Raw genomic sequence first — 27,559 nt, forward strand, 5'->3', positions numbered from 1 at the left:
GCGCCCCAGCGCTTAGCACCATCCCGCCACCCGGCCCTGCCTGACAGCCCCTAATGCGGGGGAGCCATCATCACGCCGACAGGGGGGCAGCAACTGCTGTTCTCACAGGGGGCAGAAATACGCAGGGCGTGGAGGAGCGTACATGTGTCTGTGGGGAGGTCCCCGCGCTAAGACCCCTGAGAAGCCAACACATCAGGCCCTCTCATGTGGGCGAGAGGAGAGCCACAGCTGTGCCGAGGGGGGGATTAAGATCATAGGTAGCCTCCAGTCCAGCTCTCGCCCTCGCTCTCTCTCTCTCGCTCTGTCTGAACGCAGAGGCCAAACCTGCTAAGCCTCACGCCATGTCTCTCAACCCCCGGGGCTCCACGGAGCTCCCATGTTCAAAAGAGCTGCATTCTCAGAGCTAGGAACACTTAGGATCTGCTGTTATACTGCCAAAGACAACAGCCTGATGATTAATGAACTTATTACTGTAATACCCACTTTAACTTACAGAAGAACAGGGTACATTTATGGAAAAACATTCAGGAAACTTATTTTTTTCACTCAGTTCTTGCAAGTTATCCAAAGAACTAAAAAGAAAAGTGTATCTCAAGAAGAGAGGAGAACATTAAAACTATTTTCTCATAAAATTGTTTTCTTTTCCCTCTGCATTCCTGCTTTTATTTCTTTCCTTTCAGCCACTCCACTTTTCACAGAACTCTGTGATGTCTACGATGTTAGTACATCTGTATGTTATAAAACCTTATACCCTTGAATGTTTAGTTAATTTAATGCCTTCTGAACACATGAAATACTGTGAACTCTTTCATTAAGGTTAGTATGTTGGAAAACGCAGACACAACACAACTGGGTGGGTCAAAGGAAGTTTACCAATGACGCCATCCAAAGCCACAATAAACCAAATCACACGAACAGCCATTGTTTTTTTTTCATTTGTTTATTATTAAAATAGCTTCTCTTGTGGGTCTGTGATTGTTGTGCTCGAGAATGTACTTGTCATTTATAAAAAGTGTTTTGCATGGGGGAAGTTTGAGTTGGGGGAGGGGGAGTTGTTGGCTTGACAGGGGGCTCAGCTGAATCGAATACGACGCATGGAGCCGACAGTGCTGTTCTGAGCCCCCCAGTCAGAGAAGTTATTGTAGTCTTTCTTCTCCAGGACGTAGTGGGGTCCTCTGAAGTTGGGTTCCTGGTACACCACCCAACTGCAGCCAGCGCCAGCCAAAGCACATGAAAGTGACCAAACAATAAACAGAAGAGGAAAAAACAATTATGAGAAAACAAGAGTCAGTGACACAACAGAGTAAATCAGGACTGAACTTATAATTTCCCCAAAGTCTGTACAATTTACACGGGAAGCTGGCCAGAATAAGCAGGCAAGCGTCAGACACGAGTGAGTGTTCTGAAGTGAATATATGAGTAAAATGTTCTGAAGTGAATATTTAAGTAAAATGTTTTGAAGTGAATATATGAGTGAAAGGTTCTGAAGTGAATATATGAGTAAAATCTTCTGAAGTGAATATACGAGTGAAAGGTTCTGATATATACGAGTGGAGGGTTCTGAAGTGAATATATGAGTGAAAGGTTCTGAAGTGAATATATGAGTGGAAGGTTCTGAAGTGAATATATGAGTGAAAGGTTCTGAAGTGAGGTGAATATCTAAGTGAGAGGAGGAGTGGACTTACGCGCCACCCAGCACGCGGATAGAGGCGGCCCTGTTGAGGCTGTGGCGGGTCATGAGGTTGGGGATGTCGTCCTGAAGCTCAGTCCTCTTGCCTGAGAAACCAGCCCTCTCGTACAGCTGGGCACGGGCCGGGGTAGAGTCCTGAGGGTCACACACACACACAGAGAAATACACACACACACACAAACATATACATATGCGCACACACACACATACATGTACACGCACACAGAGACAAACATAGGCACACACACACACATACACAAACATACACATATACATATGCACACACACACACACACACACACACACACACATACATGTACACGCACACAGAGACACACATAGGCACACACACACACACATACAAATATGCACACACACACACACACACACACACACACACACACACACACACACAAATACAGAGATTAGAGAAATTATACATTATGTGTTTGTCATTATCTAATGTCTTAATGTCTAGCTAATGTCTTATTTGCATATTTTAATTTTCAAACTCAAAAATATCTTCTTAATCCGAACAATTCTGTGTAGATTTATTACTCTTAACAGTGTGAAAATGCTGGTAATTCATTTTTGTCTGATTACATACTTTCAACATGACATAATGAGAATGATTTCTTTTTCGTTTAAACGCGAGTGTCATCTCCTGGTCGTGCAAAGCACCTGCCCGCTCACCTGTTTGACGGCGCGCACGGAGCCAACGCGGTCAGCCTGAGCGCACCACTTCTCAGTGCAGTTGTACTCGCCCCGCTCGGACATGTCCCACAGGTACTGGCGGCCACGGAAGTTCTCATGCTCGTAGCCAATCCAGCTACGCACAGCCAACATCAGCCAGAGACCACAGAGGAGAGAGCGGCAGAACAGCATTGAACTCAGGATTTGAATATGCGATTTTCACTGTCTTGCACTCAATACTTCCTGCACTGGATACCTTTCTTTTTTAAGTTTTAGGTTTTAATTGTTACTGTAGCTTTTATTAACATTAATGTTATTATTACCATTATTACCAACTCTATTTTCAGTGGAGTTGTACCCGTTTTACATTTCATTACAAATTGTCTACTGTTCATAACATATTGTGAATGTGGCAAATAAAGGCACTTTAACTTGGAATTGAAGGCAGAGGTTCACTTCTGGTTGGTTGCAAAGGTGTGTGTGCCTGTATGTACGTATGCATGTGTGTGTATGTGTTTGTGTGTGTGTGTGTGTGTGGGGTGGGGGGCTGACTTACGCTCCACTCTCCACTTGCACGGAGTTGCATCTTTCTGGGAAGTTCTTCTCGCTCAGCCTCTGGCAGTCGGCACTCAGGTCCAGACGTCTGCCAGCGAAGTTACGCTGCTCGAAAAGGGTCACCTGCCACACGGAGAGAGAGGGGGGGGGGGCATACCTTAGCGAACCTTTAGGATACACTCCACATCTTCTGTTAACTTGCCATCATCAAACACAAGCCGTACAATAGGTCTCCAATATTATTACTGTACTGTTGATACTCAATGGCCAGAATTGATGTCACTGATGCAGAGAGCATGTGAGGATGACGATGACAATTATATCCACTAAATGATGAAGATAAAGAGGAACTCACCCTCCCACTGGACCCGTAAAATGCACGTTGGAGCACAGACCCCAGCTTGCTGTGGACGGACACACACACACACAATAACAATTTTAACTTCACCAAGGAAAGATTGTTTTCTTTTCATGATAATATGATAACACTGTTGACCAAGAATACACTAACACATTTTGATCAAGGAAAACTCATGTATGTAGTTTTCACATGGGCTGAGTTGTTTCTGAGTTTTTGAGTGGTGCTCACTGGTGAAGAGCACAGCCAGACTGCACATATTTTATTGCTCTTAAGTGCAGACAGAGGGCAATGCTGTGTGGAGGTGAGATTGTTCATAGTATATACTCCATTTCCCCCCCATCATCTCGACTCAGTCACAAATCATTCAGTAGGATTTGATTTTTGGAGACATTTGGGTTTTCTCAGCGAGAGAGACAAAGTGCACACCAGCACGAGGACACAGTGCCGTTGACGGGGGTTAGAGGTCAGAGGTTTTTTTTTGACACACCGGCCGGCTCGTCCTCCGGACCCCCACACACAGTCAGCCGTGTCCTCGCAACACCACTCTGAACATACCTGGTTTGTTGGACTAGTCCTGGGACCTTAGTAAAGATGTTCATGTCAGCTCAGCGAGGCCTCTTTAATGCCCTTTAAATACAGCGGCCAGGTCACCCACAGGGGATACTAGAACTCTCAGGCCTTCTGCCCCTCTCTCTGTCCACTGCCTGCATTGATATGCTAAACACAGGCACACACATGCAGTATTTTTGTTCACGCCTGACCACTGTTGACAAATACACACACACACATACAGTACATATGCACACACACAGACACACACACACTGACTCTCACTCACACACATACACACACTGACTGACAGACACACAGACACACACTCTCTCTCTCACACACACACACACACAAACACACAAAAAGAAACACATGGACTAGGTGGAAAAAAACAGGCAGTGCAGTGCAAACACTTTTTCCTCAACAATTCAGCGTTTTTGTGAGACCCAGAGGCACAAAGCGCCGGCCCTGCCGATAATACGCACATTCATCAGGGCGTGGCCCCGCAGCTCAAGAGGGCGCCTCTCAGAGCGCCATGGCAACAATGAGGAGCAGGACTCTCCAGAGGCCACTGCAACACACAGCCTTCTGGGATATGGAGCTCCATCCGAGGGATCATCCAAGGGCAACATAAGGCCCCGTCTTCTGACTGGAATCGGTCTACTGAGCAGGCCCAGATCTGGGGTGTCTATTCTCTAAAGTCTATTCTCAGATTGAGACCTCAGCAGTGCTTGAAAATGTCACTATTTCACTATGTAGTGAATAACCCCCATATAGTTATTCACTATGTAGTGAAATACTGGAGTTTTCAAACACAGCTAAGATTTATTATTTTAATTTCATAGGATTACTCAAAAATTGAATTATGAAGCAAAATAAATTAATTGTAATATTCTCAAAATCTCTAATAGTCTCAAAATCTTTCATTGCAAGTAAAGGGTCTGAGTCTGATTGATTCAGAAAGAGGGATATTCTTATGTAAATAAAGAAAGTGTTTTATGATTGAGGTGTACTGTACCATATGTTCTGCCTATATGCTTATAACACATCACAGTGAAGAATGCTTATCAATACAAATCCACATATATTTTTTTTTCAAAATGTCTTTAAACAATCCACCATTAGCAGTGCTTTTAAATGCATCATATTTTACTCAGTTTTAGGTGAAAGTCTATACCTTTCTGGAGAAGAACATTCTCTGATGGTTATTGCAACAGTAACACACAAAGGTTTACAAGCACAAACCACTGCATACAGTGACCAGGAAGGCCTCCCCGCCTTTGTGTAACCCCTCCCTCCATAACATTAACTTTGCTTACAGGGTAAAATCCTCGTTTCTAAAAAACTTGTTTGTCCCAGCATATTGCTCTCACACTCCATTGACCTTCAATGGGGGGCATTTGGGGGGTGGGGGGTATTGCACACGGGACCCCCATGAATAGAGAGCAATCCACTGGATGCTTCGGCGCTTTTTTGTGACAACACTCGAGTTAACCACTGAAGAGATTTGGCGGAGGATGCGTTAAGTCCAGAACCTTGGGTACCTTCTGGCACTTTGTGGTGGTTTCCAGCGTGGGACAAATGCGAGTGCTCTCACAGGTATGTGTGTGGATGTGGTGGGGTGGGGACTCCGTGTCAGGCACACTCATAGTCAGACTCTCAGAGGCACGAGACAGGGAGGAAAAGCTGCCACTGTCAGGGAACTAGACTGCATCGGGGATATCTATCTGATCATCTGGCGTCATCGATCACCATCATTTTCAGCAGTCTTTTAAATCTTTAGGATGTCTTTCATACTAGCAGCACTGGACAGACTCACGTACTTCCTGTCCCTCATTGCCTTCTGCGTCAATGTGTCACGTAGTTGGCTGAAATGAAAATGCTTTTACAAATATGGATCTGAAGAATGTGCCTCCAGCACTTGCGTTACCGACTGACGACATACGAATTTGACTTTTCTTCTTGTTCTGATATGACATGCCTCTTTCTTCGCTCTGTTTCTGCACAACATGTTTTGCATGCTGACAACTTTTAGTAAGTATTGCTTTAATGGCAGAACGGGGGACTCGTCTCCTGGAGACCAAAGGTCGCTTTTGTCCACTGCACAGGAGTTAACAGTGACTTTCTCCCCCCATAGGTGTGACTGGAGAGAGCACCTGTATCAGCATCAGCATCAGCATCAGAGAGAAGCATGGCACCAGGCTACGCACTTACGGTTTGCCATGTGCTCGGGCTTCTGCTGCTGACTGTGACTGCAACTGAGGACTTTGACTGGACCAAGACGGAGAAGGGGGCCTTCTACTATGGAACTTTTCCGACTGGTACAAGCAATGTGTCACGGCTCAAAACATTTGCCATAGTAAAACATCACTTCTGCTATTGAAGCCTTAGACTTCAAAAGCATCATAGAGATCACATGCATTTGTTTGCTTGGAAATGAAAATCAAATCGTTAAAAAAAAAGGGTTCTCTGCTTCGTTCTGCACCACCATGCTGAACAGGGTTCTCTTGGGGTGCCGGTGGCTCGGCCTACCAAACAGAGGGAGCCTGGGACAGAGACGGCAAAGGCATGAGCATCTGGGATGCATTTGCCCATAAGAAAGGCAAAATCTTCTTCAACGACACGGGAGACTCCTCCTGCGAGGGCTACTATAAAGTCAAGGTGAGTCATGACTTCACATTCGAAAAATAACCTCAGCTAAAACTGAGTGCGGAAACTTGGTCCTTGATCCAGCTGTATTTTTAAGTTTTCCGATGTCCCTTTTCCAGGATGACATTGCCTTAATAAAAGACATGAAGTTAAACCACTACCGCTTCTCAATCTCCTGGCCTCGGATTCTACCAAACGGGCTGAAATGTGAGCAGTAAGACACACTGAACAAAAGTCTTATGTTGCTGATATAGAACTTGCTGGAAAATAACAGCTATTTTTGAGCTCTGTTTTAATTCAACCCATTGATTTGTGTCTGCAGCACATCATATAAATGAAAAAGGAATCCAGTATTATGATGACCTAATCAATCAACTGCTGGAAAATAAAATCACCCCTATCGTTACTCTCTACCACTGGGATCTACCACAGGTAGGTGAGATATTTCACTGACTGCAGCTATTTCAGTAGAGTAGACCATGTGTTTTTCCTGGAATGGGCAGGCAGGACTAATACAAGTGAATTCATTAAACTGTAATTAACCTGTCATTGGTATTCAGTCATTATAAACCAATCAAATGAGCCATCCTATTTTCTGTCTCAATAGGTTTTGGAGGATAAATATGGGGGTTGGCAAAATGCCAGCATGGTTGGCTACTTCAATGATTTTGCCAATTTATGCTTTGGGAGATTTGGTAATCGAGTGAAATACTGGATTACATTCAACAATCCATGGGTAAGTCACCGACTTACTCTTTACTAGCAGCAGCACTAAGGAACAATTTTCATTTTACATTTTGATGTATGATGTTTATGAATAACTACTTTAAATTCAAACTTAGGGCAGGTTAGGATGATTTTTGTGTAGCTGTAGTTTTAGTCCAAAACTCCATAATGCTTCATCAACATTCCATCTTTCACATTTTCAGTTAAAAAAACAAAATGCAGGACAGATTGTGACATGGCATAAATTTGAGACATGACATGACATTTTATTATGAATTTGATAGGACTATGATGGTATGGGCTGAATTGTCTTTGCAGTCTGCAGCTGTGGAGGGCTATGAGACAGGGGAGCATGCACCTGGAAAGAAGCTAAGAGGCACGGGAGCATACATCGCCGCCCACAACATGATAAAGGTGCTGCATAGCGAATGTACAGATGTGCTGTCAGAATGACAATCTAACACTGAATTTACTGCTAGTTGTAATCACCTAATGACTTTAAAATGTGAAACATTAAAAGAAATAATACAATTACAGTAATTTAACAATGTATCTATAAGAGAGGAAAAACACATTACAATTTTTAAAAACATTTCTAAACATTGCATCTTATGTACTGTCTGTTTGGGTCTCTCTCAGGCACATGCAAAGGTTTGGCACACTTATGACACCCAGTGGCGAAGCAAGCAAAAAGGTAATTATAAGAACCCCACTCAAGAACAGTGATGCAGAGGTTACAAATGCAAAAAAGCATTGAGCCAGTGTAACGAATGGGCATACCTTTATCCTGTGCAGAGAAGAGAACATCCAAAAGCATAATGGGATGTGTGTATTTCACAGGGCTGGTGGGGATCTCTCTGCTAGCTGACTGGGGAGAGCCGGTTGACATCACCAATCAGAAGGATACTGAGGCTGCTGAGAGATACGTGCAGTTCAGCCTGGGGTGGTTTGCCACACCAATCTTTAATGGAGACTACCCTCAGGTGATGAAAGACTACATAGGTGAGCAGCAGAAGAGCCTCACACATGGCAGCATCGATCCTGCACTGTCTACTTTCTATGTTTTTGTTTATTTATCTGTCTGTACTGCTAGAGGTAGACCATTGGCCTGGAAACCAAACTCTTTCTATGTGCTTACTCACCTGACCACATTAACTTGATTCTGATTCTGCTTTGGATTCTGATACAATTTCACTGCCCACAAGTCCAGTGTAGAGTAATGCTTCTGCTGAGGCTGACTGGAAGTGACTATAACCCTTGGCTCTGATTGCATGTGCCATGTTTATAGTTCTTAGCAAACGCTTTTGTCCAAAGCGACATACAATGAACACTACATCAATATACATTATATTAACAGTAAAATGAACAATTTAAAGTAAAGTCATGTAGCCTAAATAAAACAAAATGAATATTATGTTTATGTTTATGAATGTGCCACGTGTTTAGGAAGGAAGAGTGCCCAGCAGGGGCTTGGGGTATCTCGTCTGCCCACCTTCACGTCCCAGGAGAAGAGTCACATCCGGGGCACCTGTGACTTCCTGGGCATCGGGCACTTCACCACGCGCTACATCACCCAGAAGAACTTCCCCTCCAGCCGCGGGAGCAGCGTCTTCACTGACCGCGACCTGGCTGAGCTGGTGGACCCCAGGTGGCCTGACCCCGGCTCTGAGTGGCTTTACGCCGTGCCCTGGGGATTCCGGCGACTGCTAAACTTTGTCAAGGTATGATTTTCCTCACAAGTGCTTCCTGTAAAGATATTAGATGAGATTAGTTTAGATTAGACAGATACTTGATGGATCCTGAGGAAAATCTAGGCATCCAATATGGCACAGATAGAACAAGAGAACATAAACACAGAACAAAGTGAATGTGCAGTCTTTCAATGATAGCCTATCCACCAGAATTTTACAGTGAACTGTCACTATAATACAGTACACAAGTGGAGATAATGTAGTGATATGCTAGTATGCGTCAATGAATTGAGGTAGTGCAAATAGTGAAAGAGCTCAACTGATTGACCATCCCATGTACAATACAATGTCTTGTTGACAGAACAACACTTCTTGTCAGCTTGTTTGAGGTTTGATGAGGATTGTTTGAACTCATTGGACTTGTGCTTATTTTTTTTCTTCAGACCCAATATGGAAACCCAATGATATATGTGACAGAGAATGGAGTGTCAGAGAAGACGACGTGTACAGATTTATGTGACGAATGGAGAATGCAATACTTTAGGGAGTACATCAACGAAATGCTGAAGGGTGAGGCTCTTAAAGGAACCCCTACAAAAAAACAGAGCAGAAATGTCAACTGAAGCACAGACCCAGACATTAAAATCCTCTTGAAAATGCTGCTTTTTGTTTTATTTTATAGCAATAAAAGATGGCGTTGATGTCAAAGGATACACTGCTTGGTCTCTGCTGGACAAGTTTGAATGGGATGAGGGATTCTCTGAGAGATTCGGCTTGTACTATGTGGACTTTAGGAGCAAAGACAAGCTCCGCTATCCCAAGGCCTCTGTTCAATACTACAAACGAATCATCAGCTCCAATGGTTTCCCCAATCAGAGAGAGGTAAGGGGAAAGAGATTATATGTATTATCAAAAGATCTCAGTACATAACAGCCAAAAATATTCATCATCATGTATTTTACCAGTACACCCTCTAGAGTTGTTGATGATTGATGATAACCTCATTATAATCTTACGCCTTTCATATTTTTGTCATGACAACAGGTTGAGAGTTGGAAGAGGAAGGCAACAGAAACATGCTCCTCGAGCAACCAGCTTCTTGCTGCTGGTAGGTAAAACAGCAGACTGGTAATTGTCTCTGGCCAACTTCAATTTTAGAAAATACAGTTTTAACCTGATTCACTGATTACGATTCAATGATTTCCTGATTTCTTGGTCTTGAAATTATTGAAAATCATCGTTGGCTGCAGCCCTAATCTTATCCTTGTATCCCATCGGTCTGTTTCAGATCCACTGACGAGCCACATGGAGATGGTCACAGAGATTGTGGTTCCCACCGTGTGCACTTTGTGCATCCTCCTCAGCGCCATATTCCTCATGTTCCTGCTCAGAGGCCGACTTTAGACTCGACTCCATTACCATCCATGTCCTTTATAGACAACTGTACATTAGATGTACCTATTTTTTATTGTCTTTAACCAATGCTTGGGTCACATAGGGGTCCATTCATGACAGGTGGTCTCTATAGGATTTTGAGGAAGTCAAGCATGCAAAGAATGTTGAATTTTAAGTGTCACTTTTCAGAAAGATGACGGCTCAGACATTTCAGTGTGTAGATTTACTTCTAGAATGACATCAATCCACCCATCACTGACACCCTGATGTAGTTCAAATTTACCTATATTTGAAAGCAGGTTTGGTGTTTGATGTGGAGAGAGGTTAGGCTGGGTCATAGGCAATTTGCTGCACGCACTGTATAGATCGAAAACTTATAAAACTTCGACAAATTGTTGCAATGTGTAGGTCTACATTTTCTAACTTGGAAATAATACTGGAAACAGCCTTTCACTTACTATGTCAGTGCATACCACCATCCATGTCTTGATAGAAATAATCAAATCATTAAATATTTTTAAAAATGAAACTGAGTAGCCTCTGTTGTTGTGCAACGTATCACTCACCTGCCATGCCATGAGGGTTATTTTAGCATATATCTTTTTGAAGTATTTACTATGTACAATTTGTAACATAAATGTTGCCATTTGATGCATTGTAGTGTACCAGAATAAGCTTTAAGAGCAAATAGCCAGAGAATGGCTCTGAAATAGCCTACTATGTAGCTTGGGCTTACTGAATCTCACCACCAATACTTGAATGTGTATGAAACATGCCAATCTATGCAGTAGTACATCCAGCCCAGTAGAGAGCTGTAGCGGGCATTTTAGTTGTGCTATGAACTGTACTACTCAAATTCACTAAAAAAAGGAAGAGCCGGGAAAAGCAAGCATTATTCTACTAAGTCAAAGGTAGGCACTAACAGATTAAAAAGGTATGTAACAAACTGCCTTTAATACAGCTTGCGATATAACTGCCTTTCTTATAGCAAGGTGTACTGTGGTGTAAAGTAGGCTAAGTAATGTAAAGCCACAATCCCGCCATTGGGCGCAGCCTGGCATGTTAACGTTAGCTGGTTAGCCAGCTTGCTAGCTAGTTACCTGGTCAGCCAGCTACCTGGTTCACCCTGTTAATACTTTTGTATAACATGATGAAATGACAATGCTTACCTGAAATGCCGTTCTTGCATTATTGTCTGCTTAATGAGAACATCTGGATACTTTGGTTTACTCCTGAAAATAGCTACTTACTCGGAGCTAGCAATTGTTGCATGTGATATTTGTTAAACGTTTGCTCTATAATTTTAGTTTACGTTATATAGCTTGTGTGTAGTTAGCTAGCGTTGTATGTGGCTAGTGGTTACCAGAGACATACGGCTCTGGTGGTGAGCAGTTATCTGAAAAGAACAGTAGGAGCAATCTAGCTCAATGGTGACTAGCAAGCTGGATATGCTTCTGTCAACATGAGCAGTACCTCTTACCAGCTGGTAGTCAGCGTCATGACAGTTCCTCAGGGATACCAGTGTTGCAGAGCAGATAAAAGTTATCCATCAATGGCTAACGTTAGCTTCTTCAGTCGTTAAATGTTAATACCTATACCACATAACGTCACTGTATCTCTACAGTTGTTGTGTCCATAGCTTGCATTTGGCCTGCCCTGAAGTGTTGAACACTTGAAATCATGCCCCAACAAGTCCATGCTATATATGTTTTTATATTCACAACGTTACCTTCCCTTCCTGTGACGTCCTCAGATGCACTCTGAAGCGCTTTTAAAATATTTTGAGATCTGCGCTCAGATGGCGTTCTCAACCCTGCATGTTATTGCTACATCTAATTACACTGATATCATGTTCTTTGCAGGGATTCAGTAAGCCATGTTTGACCCACTGGAGAACGGCGTGTTTGATATCCCGGACTATGATAACATAGACGACGAGGCATTCCCGCCTTTGCCTCCCCCAGTGTCTCCAGGACAGGAGGACAATGAGGGGGATCCATTTGCAAATGGTAAGACCTATGAACACAAGCAGTCTGAATTTGGGAGAGCTAACATTTCACTGATGGTGTGAGAAATCTGTCTTTATTGCCACATTGATTACACAATATCAACAATGACAAGCCACTTGGAACCTGCCAGCTCTCTCTCTCTCTCTCTCTGCACTCAAGATGCGTTCCCAATTAAGTAACATTCAAGTTAGATCTGCTGCATGATCATCCTTGCATGTAACACGGAGTTGGTGCATTTTGGCATTGTAAACATTCTCGAAGAAGAGTGAAAAGCAGTTTGCAGTTAAGCTACTGCTATTTATTGTTGGCTACATTTTGGTACCCCCTCTGACCCTTGGTGCCCTTGTGCGTGATGCACGTTGTGGGAGCTGCGGTACTGTGTAGCCATTGTCTTTTACCTATATTTACCCTGATGCACTCCTTGACTCTGGTTAAGGTGAGGAGGATGGAGAGGCCTCAAAGCTGCCAGATGTTCCTAAAAGGCGGGGAGTTAAGAGGCCTCAGCCCAAGCTGGACTCTCAGAGGTTTGTCCATCTGTTTTGTAGTTATGTCACATGATCTTAAAATCACAATGCCTTTGATATCCCAAAGATTGAGATGAAATAAAATTAATTTCTTTCAACAGACTCACATCAGAAAGGGGACTCCCAGCACTTCGAAACCTGTTTGATAATGTTACATTTAAAGGCAAAGGCCATGAGGTGGGTCCTTACATTACTCTCTCTTGTGGTGCCCCCTCCTGTTGTTTGGTGGAATTTTCTTTGGAAAGACTATCACTTCTGCACATTCTGTATGTTCATATAAGCATATAGCATATAGCTCCCTGACCAGGTCAAGTTTAGTTAAGTCAAGTCCTTAAGTCCTTTTCTTAGTGACTGTATTGAGTACATGTAAACTGCTCACAGACATCAGATGTGGTATCGCCTCTCATCTGATTTTGGCTACCTGGGCAGCTCAGTTTGCTCATGTGTCTCTTGTGTCCACCTAAGGCGGATGATCTCAGGGTCCTAATGCAGAGAATGGAGAACTGGGCACACAGGCTGTACCCCAAACTCCAGTTCGAGGACTTCATTGACAAGCTGGAATCTCTGGGTGCCAAGAAGGAAGTGCAGGTGAGCTGAGTGACAAGACTGCAAAGGAGCCTAGAGGCACTATGGCTGGCATTTAGTGCAGTTTGTTATTTTTATGTATATGTTTATATGGTGAATACTTAGGATGCTATTGGTTTATGATCAATGAAACCTTGAGGCCTTGTGTCCATTGAAGCTAGCTGGGCACGTGCCCATCCAGATTTTTAATATCTCAACTTTTTAAAATGCCCCCCTACCTTATTTTAAAAAGTCAATCTTTCATATATTCTAGATTCATTATACTAGTGCAGTGCCCGTTCAAACATGCCATTCCTGAAGAAAACCTGTAGCCCAATTACATGCCCACAGGTATGCCTGCTTTAAAAATAGGATGATGGGGAAATATCATTCCAGCTAAGCATTCAATAATGAATACTGAATATTATAACATATTAGCCTATAATTAATGTGGCCTCTAATACATGTGTAATAAATTTAGGCATGGCTGCATGTGACATTTCTACAGATCAGAATGACATAAGCCTAATAACTGTTTTGAGTTAAGGCTAAATGTGTATTAAGCTTGCTGAATAACTTCCTAATACTGAAGACAAACCATTTTGTGGAATGATGCATCATTGTTTGAAATTTTCAACGATGTGACTCAAAAACAGCTCCCCTGAAACTGGTCCCCTTGGAAACAGTGCAGTGCAGCGATAAACGTCCTACGTAAATACGCATTATTTTGAAATATGCATTCAAAAATCTTCAAAATCGAGAGGGCACACCTTTGTGCCACGCGCGAGCCACATACGAAATCTTAGGTCAGTCTGACAAACGGTCAGCAAGATATGCGTGCCACAGACACACAGACACTTCTTGCTTTATAGATAGATAAAGTGAATTATTTAAATAAGCCATTTACAACTTACAGCTAAACCAAAAATCAGTATCTCAAAATATTAGAATAAAAAGGTTATAATACCGAAACGTCAACCTTTGATTTAAAAAAAAAAAAAAAGTTAATTTCACAAATTAATATCACACCGGAATTCTCCTTTAAGATAATCTATAGTGTTGGGTCTGGTGTCTCTCATTATCCTTCCCATAGATTCTTGTTACTTGCACACCTTTTCCTACCACACTTTTCCCTTTCAGTCAACGTTCCATGAATATGTTTTGATATAGCACTCTGTGGCTTACCTTTCTTGTGGAGGATGTCAGTGAGTGTCTTCTGGACAACTATCAAACCAGCAGTCTTTCCTATGATTGTGGTTGTGTTTACTGAACCAGACTAAAGGAAACTGACATTTCTGTATTATAACATCTTTATTCTAGTATTTTGAGAAACATATTTTTGATTTTCATGAGCTGTAAGCCATAATCAATGTAAAAACAAAAATTTCACTCTATGTAATGAATCTAGAATATATTAAAGATTAATTTTTCGAAATAAATCAGGGCGGAAAATGAACTTTTCCACGATATTGAAATGTTTTGAGCCCCACCGGTATGTTTAGTAAGTATCAGCATGCAGAGTGGTCTTTGTTTTCTCTACCACTGTGGCTCGGACAGCACACATGCATGCCCAGAGAACTCTGTTGCTCACAAAGGCCTGAGGATTTAACCGTGTGTTGCTGAAGTGGTTAGTAGAACACCAATCCTTTTTTCAAACTTTTGAAAATTAGATGCATACACTTTGCTTTGTAGAAATACAGGCATTGATTGACTTGCAAGATAGTTGGAATGTACCAAGCTAGTTATTAGCATTCCCTCAATCAGGTTGTTTAGCCTTCTAGCATTAGCTAGTAGTGATTGAATAACATCCTATTTAAATTGATAAAGAAGAGCTGTGTGAATCTGCCAGCAATTCTCTAATAGCTTACCATGACTATGACGGGTTATAATTAGCAAAACACTCAATTTCATATATCTCTTGGTCAGGATGCAGACGATTAATCTATATTTTTAAAAAAGTAACCTTAAAAGCTCCTGCCCTGTTCTCAGTCAGGTATTAATGCCATCTTCTATGGTAATATAAGGTGGTATAAATATGCTACATTTGGCTATTATTGGCCATATTGTATATGGCCATATTGGCCATATTGTATTATTCTTGGGTGTACATGCACAATAGGATATTTTAAAGCCCCCCCCCACACACACACACACACACACACACACACACACACACACACAAATTTAAGGTAATTGTGTGAGTATGAGGATTTGTGCCCCCCTCCCCTCCTGCCCACCCACAATTTTGTCTTGCACAACGCCCCTGAATGAAACCATAACCTCACAACCCTCTCACCCTACAGACCTGTCTCAAACGAATACGGTTGGACATGCCCCTCACACATGAGGACTTTATCGGTAATGAAGGTGAGTCCATCAGATGACCAAGAGTGAAATAGCTTGAAATACTCCTTCCTAGAGCCAGCTTTGTCCTTGATATTGTAGAAATGTCTGATGATGTGATCTGATGAATATATATTTGGTATTTTGCCACCAAGAGGTTTTGTATGACAAATAATATTAAGGCATTGAACTCAAACTCCTCCAATCCTTTCTCATCGAAGATTCAGTTCAATGTAATATAAGTTTTTCAAAAAGGCAGATGGAATTGAACAGTTTCAAGGTGTTTCCTGGGAAATGTGAAGTCATATTTAGTTCTGACATTTCTACATAAAAAAAAAATCCCTTCTTTGCATTGGTTTAGACGAGCCTCAGAACGGTGTCCCAGACGAGCCTCAAGACCGTGTTCCAGATGACCTGTTTGGAGAAGGGAACTTCCCTGAGGACCCCTTCATACATTCCACGCCTGCCCCCACCCCGGTGTCCCTGTCAGAGGAGCAACGGAGACGCATCGAACTGAACAAGCAGCTGGCCCTGGAGAGGAGACTGGCCCGAATGCAGCAGCAGCAGCAGCAACAAGGTGAGTGCAGTGCTCACTGCCCAGAGTGCACATGGCACGGTCAGCACAGTGAACAATCCTCCAGTGAAACATGCCAAACATAGTCTCAGTTATTATTTTCAATCTTAATATTTATGTTTAGAGCTTCAACAAAGGTGTTCATTTCTGATATAGAAAGTATTAGCATATGATCTTTATTGACATGAACATAACTGATAACGGCTCTGTGTTTTCTCAGATGCTTCCCAGACAGATGCGAGTGGTGCGGTGGAGGAGCCCTCGCCGAGCACGTCCATGTCCACTCCAGTGAGCCAGGAGGATGTACAGGAACAGGAAAAGGAGCCAAAGCAGCAGGACGAAGAGACGGGTAGCTCGGAGCACAGCACTGCCGCTGACACGGCCAGACAAGACGAAGCTCCGCCACAGGACTCACCATTATCCGCCGACACGTCCAAAGACAAAGCTCCACCACAGGACTCGCCATTATTTGATGACGAGCAGGACTCTCCGGCCCCAGAACTGACCAATGGCGTTGTGGACAGTAGTGATTGACCACACCCCCTGTACCCTTGCCTTTCACCACAAGAACCATGAATAGACTCTGCATAGGCCACCAATCAGGCAGGTCTGCTTTTCTACAAAGAAAATTCAGTTAACCTCGTCCATGTTCATCAATGCAAAAGCCAAATAACTTACAGCTGGTGTCAACGAATACCCAATCATCCCATCTAAGCCAAGATGAACAAGTTGTCAACATACTCCATATTGAACTCCAGAGCTTTGTTTCGCCAACTGATTTCTCAATCCCCTTGAAGGGCCTTATATGACGAAGCTTGGGCGCAGGCTGCGTTTGTTTCTTTCCTGCCTCCACACGTGTGAGTGGCAGTACTGTAGGCCACGTCGAGCGTTGCTGATTTAGTCTGATCGGCCAGGAGACATGGAAGGCAGATAGGAAGACCCAAATGTGTCTCACCTGTCCCAACGCACTTCTCATTTCATTTTTTTTTTTTTTCAATCCAGTTTGGTCTGTTTTTATCCTGTTTTGTAATTATTTCTTGTTCTTTTAATAAAGTTTGTTCTTTGTGTAAGCACCGCTGTGTAATTGTTAGGGGTCCAAGCAAAACTTACTGTACACCAAATTATTTTTGCTGTACTTGCTTTTCTTTCTTAGTTTTGTATGAGCAACCAATAGTACTGATACCATGTAGTCAGTTTCCCCATACATGAATTAAGTATAAGTGTATCTTTTGATCCCGTGAGGAAATTTGGTCTCTGCATTTATCCCAATCCGTGAATTAGTGAAACACACACAGCACACAGTGTGAGGTGAAGCACACACTATTCCCCGGCGCAGTGAGCTGCCTGCGTCAACAGCGGCGCTCGGGGAGCAGTGAGGGGTTAGGTGCCTTGCTCAAGGGCACTTCAGCCGTGCCTACTGGTCGGGGTTCAAACCGGCAACCCTGCGGTTACAGGTCCGAAGTGCTAACCAGTAGGCCACGGCTGCCCCAAGCATAGTCTTTAGTCATAGTCCAAAACTAAAAAGCTTTTAGTCTAACTCAACATGCCACTAATAAACTGGACCCTCCAGGACCAGTTGTGTCTGGGAAACTGGCCAGTTATGATTGGTTATGAGGGCTCCAAATACACACCACATTCTGTGAGCACAGTGCCACCCTGTCCCCAGTTGGGGGCGCTGTAGGAAGTCAATAATGAAATATCTACTAATCGTACAATTTCATGATCTTCCAATATTTTATTTTCATTAGAGCGCCAGGAAGCTCTTGCCTGGTGTACCTAGCCTGGGAATACCCAAACAAGCTTTCGGCAAATTTGGGATTTGCTCTGTAGGTCCGTCTGACCAAGAGACCATTGAAGCCCATTTCCACCATCCCTAAAACAAGGCCACGCAAAAACAATCACTAATCTGGCATGGTTGTGTATTTCTTTGGAATTGAGTCAACAACTGCATTTAAAACCTTCATTTACAAGATTGCTACACTTCTGAAACGATTTGGTAATGAGTTTAATGTGCCAATTCAAGTTTAATTTCACTACTAGTTAGCCCCCTGCTGGAAGTCGTAAGTCAATGAACCTTTTCCAGGCCCACTGTAAATTGAGAAGGGTCTGGTGTCAATGAGGCTATGGAGTACCCATTATTTGAAGACTTCACCGGCCTGCTTCTGCCAAGCCAACATTCACTGCCCTGATAATGAAGTAGAACGTTCCCACAGGATTTAAACAGGGCTTACGTGTTGATCTAGATTATATTGCATACAAGCAAACCTGCCATCAAGTAACCTTCCTGCCCATTGGGTGTTCAGGCAAAGACACTAAAACCCTGTTAATCAGCATTTGTGCCTAAATTGAGTGAAACAAGGCTTGCGTTAACAAATATCTATATTATTTAATAGTAAATCAGAACACTCCATTATTGTAGTACAACCAGTGCAACCCACATAAACTCCTAAAAACAGCATCACGCTTTAAAAGTGTCCCCATGAGAGCTTGCCCAGCTCTGTAAGGTGCACACACACAGAGTCCATGCTAATGTGAATTAAAGCAGCAGGTGACCACATTCTGTAGTTCGGAAGTGGCGTGACGGTGGTTCCTTGAGATCACGGAGGCTAAAAAAGTTCATCTGTATAGTCCCATTTCCCCAAGGCCTTACAGATCTACAGGGGAAGGCCCTGTGGTATTATGCTGTACCATGAAGCGGGAGACAGCCAGGTGTTGTTCTGAGGACCCTAGGCAGAGATAGAACATGTCTGGGCCTCTACACTTGGAGGCTCACAAGTCTGGAGGTCCAACAGGGCCAACTCTGCGATCTCCTGCAGGAGGGAGTACAGGTTGGGCTGCTTGCTCTGCCTGAACTCCCTCTCATCCTTGGGCAGCTTGGCCTTCCTGCCCTTCTTCTGTTCGGCCTGCTGCGAGGCCTCCTCCGCCAGACGCACCACCTCTTGCACCAGCTCGGAGCGCCCCCGGCCTTTGGGCTGCGTCCCCGTTTCCGTCGGGGCCACCGGGGCCTGGTGGGGCCGGCTGCTGACCACCTCCAGACAGAGGTTGAGTGGGTGGCAGCGGGCCGGCTGCACAGAGATGCGCACCTGGGTGGAGCAGGACGAGATGAGGGCACAAAAATGAATTCCGATTTATTTTCAAAATAATTCACTACATTAATTAAAATGTATTCAAATTACAATTTATTTAAAACTTAGTGTCATTAACACACTGACAGAAAGTTTCCAGTATACTGTATGGATTAAAGCTTGTCCAATGTCTCCACGCCATGGAGGTTTTCACTGAAGGTTCCTTTTAGCCTAGGACTAAGCTTAATCTATTTATGGGGAGAGTTGATTGGCAGTTCAGTTTAGACATGCTTTTTATTTAGTGACTTTCAACCAACTGGATATCAACATGAATATTTCTGGAGAAGACATGTCAGACTCACAGTGATGTGGTCAAACACACGGAAGGTGTGTGTGCCCATGCTTGTGCTGGTGCTGATTCGGTCCAGGTGTCTGTCCAACGTCCCCGCCTGCCAGACACAACGTCCGTCACTCTCCACAGCCACCACCTGGTTTTCTCGACTCTTCAGGTACACGGCACCCTTAAGACCAAACCTGAAATAAACATGCACAAGGTCACCTGTCATGGTCCCTCACCATGCATTCCATGATGTAGTTTCACCCAGAGAATCACTTTTTTTTTTACCTAATTTTTCACTCACTTTTTTCACCTCACACCCCACAACAGTGGTCCCTGAGTCACAATCAGTTGGAAATCCAACTGATTATCTTAAATCTGTGTGTAAAGGTCCATTCATACCAAGAACGATAACGATAACTATAAACAAATATCGTTCTCGTTAATATGACTGACGCCGTTCACACATAAACTATAACGATAACGACATGAAGAACGATATCGTTGGGGATCACTTTCAGAGCAATTTTGAGAACGATAAAAAGCTAATAGCCAATCAGAACCCATCAAATTTTAGCCGTCACATTCATTAACACAAGGAAAGACTTTGTTTATCGTGTTTACTTTGTTCAGTGTGGACGCTTTTATCGTTATGGTTATAGTTATTGTTATCGTTCTTGGTGTGAATGACCCTTAACACAGGTTTTACTGCAGCTCTGACGGGGCTTTACCTTGGAACAAACACCAGCATGCCGTTGGCCCTGATGGCATAGATGACAGCGTCAGCGACACAGTGCTCATCAGTGAGAGGGTCCTTATCTTTAAAGTAGAGGCACTGGAAGAGCTCGGTGGACTGCTTCTGTGCATGCTGCGCAGCCTGGACAACAAACACAGGCCCCACCAAAATGTCAAAACGGCTCTAGCTAATGCAAACCACTGTACAAGTGCCAAGCCAACCAACCTCATCTTCTATTCTGTTCAGAGATGGCGCTACACTTGTTTGAAAAACGTAACTTCAGATAACTTATTATTTATAATCCAGCTTCTTTGATGGTGTTAAACCTCTTATCTTGTAAATTATGATAACTATATCTAGTGTTACATATTGTACAGTTTGAAGTGGCCGTCAGGGAGGTGGGAACAGCTCCACTTACTCTGTTCTTGTTGTTGACCTGGTGCGCTAGCTCCTCCAGCTCCTTGTTGGAGGCCAGAGCTTTGCTGGGTGCTGCGTCCTTCTCGGCGACAATGGCGGCCATCAGGAGCCGATGCACAATGATGTCGGCATAGCGACGGATGGGAGACGTGAAGTGCGTGTAGCGGTCCAGAGCGAGACCTGTTGCCATAGAGACAAGATAGATAAGATACTGAGTGGATCTCGAGCAGGGAGAGAACATCCGTATGGATATGGAAAACACAGGATAATAAAACATAAACAAATGCAAACCAGACATCACCTCAAACAATGCGTATGAAAATGAGATAGAATACAAGCTGGCTGGCTTCCATGTTTTGAAGACAAACAGAGGAAGTTGTTTACAGCAGATGATCCATTTACCGTAGTGGTAGTACTGCTCTTCTGAGCACGCTCCCGTGGAGAAGTACAAAGCGTTGGACATAGCCTGAGTGGCCATCATCCTCAGCATTCGGTTCACCACAGGGTCACCCTGGTCCACGGCCTGGTCCAGAGAGTCAGCCAGAGCCTTATTAGACCTGCGGGGAAGCAACAGGGACATCTTAAACCACTGGGATAGGACTTGGGTGACACCCTGATGAGGGATGGGCAATGCAGACTTAAAACCATATCACAGTATCTCATGGTGATGACAATGTGAAAATAGTACTATTCAACACACAGTTTTGAGAAACACAAATTAAAAACATATTAAAAAATGTAAAACGTATTAAATTAAAAAGTTAAAATGGTACACTATTCCAATTTAGTAGGTTAAAAATAGAATTTGAATATTATTTACAAATGACTGAAATTCCACAAATTATTAATATAATTTTATACCAAGTAAATCCTATACCCTACTACTGTATATCATGGACAATAGAGTGTGGCACTATGGTTTTATCATTGATGATACAATGTGGTACTTCTGTAACTGTGACACATTTTGTATTTGGGAGAAGTGTACCGTGTATCGATGGTGAAGCCGCGGGTGCGGGCGCTGTCGATGAGCTGGTTGAAGAACTCCTGGCGTGGGGGCGGGTGGTGACGCAGCAGGGCCTGGTGCGGGAAGCTCTCCTGGATCTTGCGCGCCACCCAGTGGTTGGCGTAGATCATGCACTCGGCCACGGTCTCGTGCACCTCCAGCGGCTGCCTGGGCACTAGGGCCGTGATGTTCTTGCTGCTGTCCAGCTGGGCGCGCACCTCCACCCCCTCCAGCTCCAGCGCCCCGCCCTGGTCGCGCTGCGCCCGCAGGTGCCGCGCCACGCGGGTCAGCAGACGCAGAGCCTCCAGCAGCTCCGTCCGCCGCCGGCTCCGTACGTCCGCGTCGTCCAGCCTCTCCAGCTCAGGGACCTCGGCCGGCTCGCCATTCAGCAGGCTCTGCGCCAGCTCGTAGTGCAGTTGGTAGGAGGACCGGATGAGCGTGCGGCCGTACCACACCTTACACATGGACAGAGACTCTGCGTCCAGCTGCCACATCACGCTCATCGCGTACCTATAGCGGGGGACGCAACACAACCTCAGCTTCTTAACAGAGTGAAACTAACCCCAACCCCCCAAATAAAAGCATCATCTTCTTGATTTTTAAAGAAGTTCAAGCTGACACTACAGGAAGAATGCACTGATTGATTGATTGATTGGTAGGTTCTTCCCACCTGTCCACTCCTCCCAGCAGGGAACACAGGTCCGCACTCAGTACGGCCGGCAGCATGTCGTATCTGCGGTCTGCCAGGTAGTACGTGGTGGCTCTGAGAAGACAGGAGATTGGGAAGTTGAAAGGTCGTTGGGAGATTGACCAAGGGTACTTTTGACAAGGGGACTTTTTCCAGAATGAATTTTTTTTTTTTTTTATGTAAGTGCATATTTATTGGGGACTTTGATCTTTGCCCTTGATATTTTTTGCACACTGTTAACTTTTTAGTATAGTATGTATTTAAAGTATAGTATATACTGTACAGTATTACCATGAGCAAAGCTTACAGACCTTTCAGATTTTCACCCAATCTCCGACCCCCCTGCCCCTGCTCCTCACCTGGCCCGGGCCTCGAGGTCTGTCAGTGAGCCCTCCTGGACGAAGTGTGTGACGTCTGCGATGTGGACGCCCAGCTCCAGGCGTGTGCCCCCGGGCAGCAGGCGGATGGACAGCGTGTCGTCCACATCCTCGCAGCCCAGCGGGTCGATGCTGAACACCAGGTGAGTGTCCCGCAGGTCCAGCCGAGAGCTGACCTCCTCTGGCGCCACGCTCCAAGGCTGCACCGCAGAGTTCACAGGCATCTCCCGCAGCTGAAGTGAGGCACAGGCCACAGACTCTTATCACAAACGTACTGTATGGGTGTCCAAACAGAGCTTTGTGCCACATACGCCTCTTACAGCAGCCCAAATCAAAGTAAAAAAGTGTGTCAAACGGCAGCGACATAACAGGGGATAACTGGTTTCAATGACGCATGGTCCAGTTTTACTTTGACAAGACTTTGACCTCATTTGCCTGTAAACAAGCAATCTCCCTCAATGTCCTGATGAGAGTTCTGCCACAGCAGGCTCACCTGTGCCTCGGAGAATGGAGGTACGTGGATGCAGTTCTCCACCAAGATGGTCTGGACCTCCGACTCCAGCTCACCAGACTTTCCCAGAACCCTGACAGTGTGGCCGTTGGGGTAGAGCGAGGTGCTCTCCCACGAGTCCAGACGCACGATCACTCTGTGGTCCTGAGGAGCAGAAGCACAGTTTCAGCATATTTACCAACACTAACTCATGCCTCAACACACTCATGCCTCTGTGTTAAATATAGAGTGAAGAGTGAAGAGTGGACAGGAAGTGAGAGGGAAAGAGAGAAGGGGAGTGGGTTCAGGAGACGACCTCTGGTCAGACTCCAACCTGGGTCTCCATGGCGATGTGCACGCTACCCCTATGCTGCGGCTCCTTGTTTTATGATTACACGAAGATTTAATCAGTCCAGGCCACTCGTTGTGTGTGTGTGTGTGTGTGTGTGTGTGTGTGGGGCAGTAGTCACCTGCAGGGCCTCAGCCTGCTGGGTGCTGATGCGAATCTTGGGTATGCGGTAGTCCCAGGGTGTGACCAGGATGCGCTGGGAGTTGCGGCTCTGAGACTGCACCTCCTCCCAGGGGGGAAAGGTCACAACGTAGTCCCGCCAGTTCCTCTGAAGAATCCCCACCACCTTGCCTAAGGAGACGAAGAGCAAACTATACTATTCATATCTACACTAACATCTCTCCTATACTATGAGGAGAGATACCTCTGTCCATGATGTGCTTGAATTTTGTAACATAACCAACGCCTGACAGTGATCCAATGAACCAAAACTGAAAGCTCTTTGGAAAAGTTGCACTTTGGAAAATAAATCAATCATCCAGGGGGTATTCCAAGTACATGGTTTAGTGACAAACCTGGGTAAGTTAACTCACAGTAAGTGGTAAACCACCAAAATAGAAGAGCTCTATGGCTCTTCTCAATATTCCTTATATTCTCCCAACCTGCATGTGACCTCAGTAAGGTGTGGCAGGTGGGGCGGGTACAGCAGACTCACCTGATGGCATCGGTTGGCTCTGAGGCTCCTCCCCAGCCTTGTCCTCCGCCACACCCTCATGCAGTGCAGTTGTGCGCCCTCGCCACTCTCTGGCGGGCAGCAACTCCACGGCAACCATGTCTCCATGCACCGCCCGGTTACGATTCTTCCCTCCGCAGATCAGGATGTCGCTGTTCAGCTCTGATCAGTCAACAACGGGGCAGTGAATTATGTGTGAATGAAGTTACAGCAACAGTTCCCAAAACAATGAGACTGGTGTTGTATGACCTGCTCACCTGAGCTTTTGTTCGAGGAGCCCTCAAAGCGAACAAAGGCCTCATGCTGCGCCCTGTGCTTGTTCACATTAAGGGTACCCTGATCTCACACACACACACACACACACACACACACACACACAAACAAATCCTGTGAGTTTTTCTCTAATAGAAAATTCCTTTCATTACTTAATTTTAGCAGCACACAATCTACATGCTTTGCACACATGCTTTTAGCTACATTCAAATTTAGCTTCAGGCTTCAAATTTAAATGCAATCACTTGTATTATTAACATTAAATCAAACTTTAGTCCTCTTCATTCAGGCCATCTTTAATTTTGTTAATTTTGTTTAATCCTGTGAATGTGGATTTGGAGGTGTTTTACCACTGTTTACTTTTCTATAGAGTAATGGTCACCACTGACTGCATGACTGCCCACCTGGATGAATCGGCCAGATTTGATGCCAGCCTCCAGCACCTCGGCAGGCAGGTGTTCTGTGTACTCGCGCTCCGTGCTCTCACTCTCGCGCTCCTGCCGGGCCTGACAGATGGAGATGTACAGCTCCTGAGCGGCCTGCAGCTCCGGCCAGAAACTCTGCAGGTACTCCTGCCAACAACACAGAACACGGGTCAGGATGAGCAGGGAAAGACACACAGCACATTATACAATACACATGGATGTGTGACACCTGATATAGAACAAATGCTAGAAGGATCAGATGCTAGATGCTGCAGCAAGGCAAGGCAATTTTAAGGCATGGAGGACAAGTCAAATATTTGAATAACTTTCTGAAAAATCGATAAAATAACTTCAAGAAGTTTAAAAATAGTTAGGATGTCTCGGGCATGTCAGACACAAAGAAAGGCTCCATGCTCTGAGTGGATTTGGTCCACCAGCCCGGTACCTGAGTTGAAATGACGTACACCCCGCTGGTGCGGCTACCATACTCAGCCACGGCCTCCTGGTCTTCTGTGATCATGACCACTGGTCTGAGGCCTGCCAGATGGTCATGGTACCACACCGCGGCATGATAAATACACCTACCAAAGGTAATAGATCAAATTTACAGACACATCACAGAGTTAACTCAACATAAAAGACTCCATAGCTGGCGCTCACTTTTAGTAATGGGAAAGTCAGCCTAAATCTGGGTTGTTCCTATAGCATGTGTGTGTGTATGTGTGTGTGTGAGAGAGAAAGAGAGATGTCTCTAACCTTGTCTGCCATTTCTCTTGGCTTTCTCCTTTCTCCCGGGGGCAGTAAGAGTACTGCTGGAACTCATTGGCGAAATGAATACAGTGATGCCGTGGGTCCTTCAGCAAGCTGCGCAGCCGGTTGTACAGCCTTCACAAGACACAAGTCAAAGTCACTGAGGATCATCCATTACAAACTGAACCTCTGTCAATTGGAATATTTGTTCACAAGGCTTTCAAACTGGTAGAGCACATGTGTTTCTTTAGAGTGCAAAGTTTAGACTGTAGGCCTATATGTTCCCCACACTAAGCAAGAAGAAGTGTGTCAAAACTGGAGCTATAAAATATAAATATTGAGGCAGTTATTTCTCTATCCACCCAACGCATCCCAGATCACAACTGACACTTAGTAAGTTATGATCTGGATGGGACCATGAGATCTGCTGAAAGATGTTGTGTGTAAGATTCAGTATCTTAGTATCTCTATTCTAGCCTGGGGGCTGTACCTGCGTCGACTGTGCTGCGCAGCCTGACAGGCAGTCTGCATGAACACAATCCCCTGAAGCTCTCGAAACTCCAGCACTTCCAAGAAGTCACGCACCACGCCAGCATCGGGGACGACATAGTGCGTCACGTCTCCAGACAGGATTTTGCCTTCTATAGGGATGGAAAGAACAGTGACAGATACAAACGTTATAAGTGGGGACAAAAGTGTTGCCTCGTGTCTAATTTATCCATATAATGTTACCTTATTTGTTATCTGGAAAAGTGCCTTGTTGTGTGGATATCAATATTTCTATGAAACGTCACAATTCAAGATTATAATGTAACAAGTTTGTATCCAATCAAGCCAGATGCCAGGGAGACCACAGGCTTAGTTAAGCTATGGGCGCCAAACTCACTCCCTTGGCTAAATACACATTTAGCAGCAACTAATTGTGCATCATTTCTGGTTGTAACGCCAGCATATACATTGTTATGCGGTGTACTATGCCATCTAAATATCCTAGTGTTGTACGAAGACACCACTGAGTGAGATAGAAGAACCAATCTCGGTGGTGGTGGCTAACTAGGTAGCCAGTCAGCTAACATTTAAATATACAGCTAATGTATTTTACCGTTTTGACATGCAGCTTGACAAAGTGCGCTAAAACAAGGCACATGCTCTCTCAGATAATGTTCACGCACGACACGCACTTTCCCCCCGCGGGAACTTTTTAAGTGTAAAACCTTTTCTGTCTTGATCATCATAACAAAAAGGTAACAACATAACTTTTGCGGAAGCCGATCAGAAACGCGTTGTACGGTGTCTCTGATGGACAAAACAGTTGGAAAACAGCGAAATGTAATAGGCTACTGATAAGTCTGTGGTTAAATTGACTACTGTGGGCTATATTTAAAGCTAGGCCTGTGTAAACTAACAGTTTATTTTCTGGTGGTCAGAACACACACACTCAGCCCTCTACAATTTAACTTAAACCAAAAGCCTCATTCTAAGTTTTCAAAGTCAAATATATCTGGCTACTCAAGGTGAAATATAGGCTATCTACTTGTGTGTGGAGGACTACAGAGATTGTTTCAATGTTTTTGATCATTTCGATGTTATAGGGCTCTTGTAAAATATGTCACTGATTCACAGGCCAAATTATGCGGGTGCATCTTT

At 44.3% G+C, this 27,559-nt stretch overlaps 4 protein-coding genes across 5 annotated transcripts; 2 read left to right on the forward strand and 2 right to left on the reverse strand.

The window, feature by feature from the left end:
* Nucleotides 1-1,012: 1,012 nt before the first annotated feature.
* crybgx (crystallin beta gamma X) lies at nt 1,013-5,500 on the reverse strand. The gene is made up of 5 exons (XM_076288025.1): nt 5,396-5,500; nt 2,940-3,061; nt 2,384-2,519; nt 1,686-1,825; nt 1,013-1,205 (listed from the first exon to the last, which is right to left on the reverse strand). The coding sequence occupies exons 1-5, from the start codon at nt 5,498-5,500 to the stop codon at nt 1,073-1,075; spliced, it is 636 nt and encodes a 211-aa protein (XP_076144140.1). The 3' UTR covers nt 1,013-1,072.
* A 542-nt stretch (nt 5,501-6,042) lies between these two features.
* Nucleotides 6,043-10,321, forward strand: lctla (lactase-like a). Its single transcript, XM_076288026.1, has 13 exons — nt 6,043-6,172; nt 6,352-6,512; nt 6,620-6,707; nt 6,823-6,932; nt 7,108-7,236; nt 7,545-7,640; nt 7,866-7,920; nt 8,067-8,228; nt 8,673-8,947; nt 9,361-9,487; nt 9,600-9,799; nt 9,962-10,025; nt 10,206-10,321. Exons 1-13 carry the CDS (start codon nt 6,043-6,045, stop codon nt 10,319-10,321), a joined length of 1,713 nt encoding a protein of 570 aa, XP_076144141.1.
* An 815-nt stretch (nt 10,322-11,136) lies between these two features.
* Nucleotides 11,137-17,396, forward strand: tipin (timeless interacting protein). 2 transcript variants are annotated; one of them, XM_076288134.1, is made up of 8 exons: nt 11,137-11,223; nt 12,175-12,321; nt 12,758-12,845; nt 12,947-13,022; nt 13,311-13,433; nt 15,713-15,776; nt 16,114-16,329; nt 16,547-17,396. In XM_076288134.1, the coding sequence occupies exons 2-8, from the start codon at nt 12,189-12,191 to the stop codon at nt 16,858-16,860; spliced, it is 1,014 nt and encodes a 337-aa protein (XP_076144249.1). In that variant the 5' UTR covers nt 11,137-11,223; nt 12,175-12,188; the 3' UTR covers nt 16,861-17,396. The 2 variants fall into 2 exon arrangements, with proteins under 2 accessions (XP_076144249.1, XP_076144250.1); XM_076288135.1 differs by having other exon boundaries at nt 11,188-11,246.
* A 1,269-nt stretch (nt 17,397-18,665) lies between these two features.
* dis3l (DIS3 like exosome 3'-5' exoribonuclease) lies at nt 18,666-27,179 on the reverse strand. The gene is made up of 17 exons (XM_076287264.1): nt 27,015-27,179; nt 26,403-26,553; nt 25,919-26,047; nt 25,608-25,743; nt 25,142-25,309; nt 24,722-24,800; nt 24,447-24,626; nt 23,913-24,082; nt 23,446-23,607; nt 22,935-23,185; nt 22,558-22,650; nt 21,870-22,397; nt 21,284-21,438; nt 20,883-21,061; nt 20,460-20,605; nt 19,754-19,925; nt 18,666-19,409 (listed from the first exon to the last, which is right to left on the reverse strand). The coding sequence occupies exons 1-17, from the start codon at nt 27,145-27,147 to the stop codon at nt 19,053-19,055; spliced, it is 3,189 nt and encodes a 1,062-aa protein (XP_076143379.1). The 5' UTR covers nt 27,148-27,179; the 3' UTR covers nt 18,666-19,052.
* Between the last annotated feature and the right edge of the window lie 380 nt (nt 27,180-27,559).

This window comes from Alosa pseudoharengus, unplaced genomic scaffold (assembly GCF_046254945.1).
Source record: "Alosa pseudoharengus isolate Yale_2024_CS ecotype anadromous, Long Island Sound unplaced genomic scaffold, YU_APseudo_1.1 YU_APseudo_1.1_scf_16, whole genome shotgun sequence".
NCBI classification, from domain to species: Eukaryota; Metazoa; Chordata; class Actinopteri; order Clupeiformes; family Clupeidae; genus Alosa; species Alosa pseudoharengus.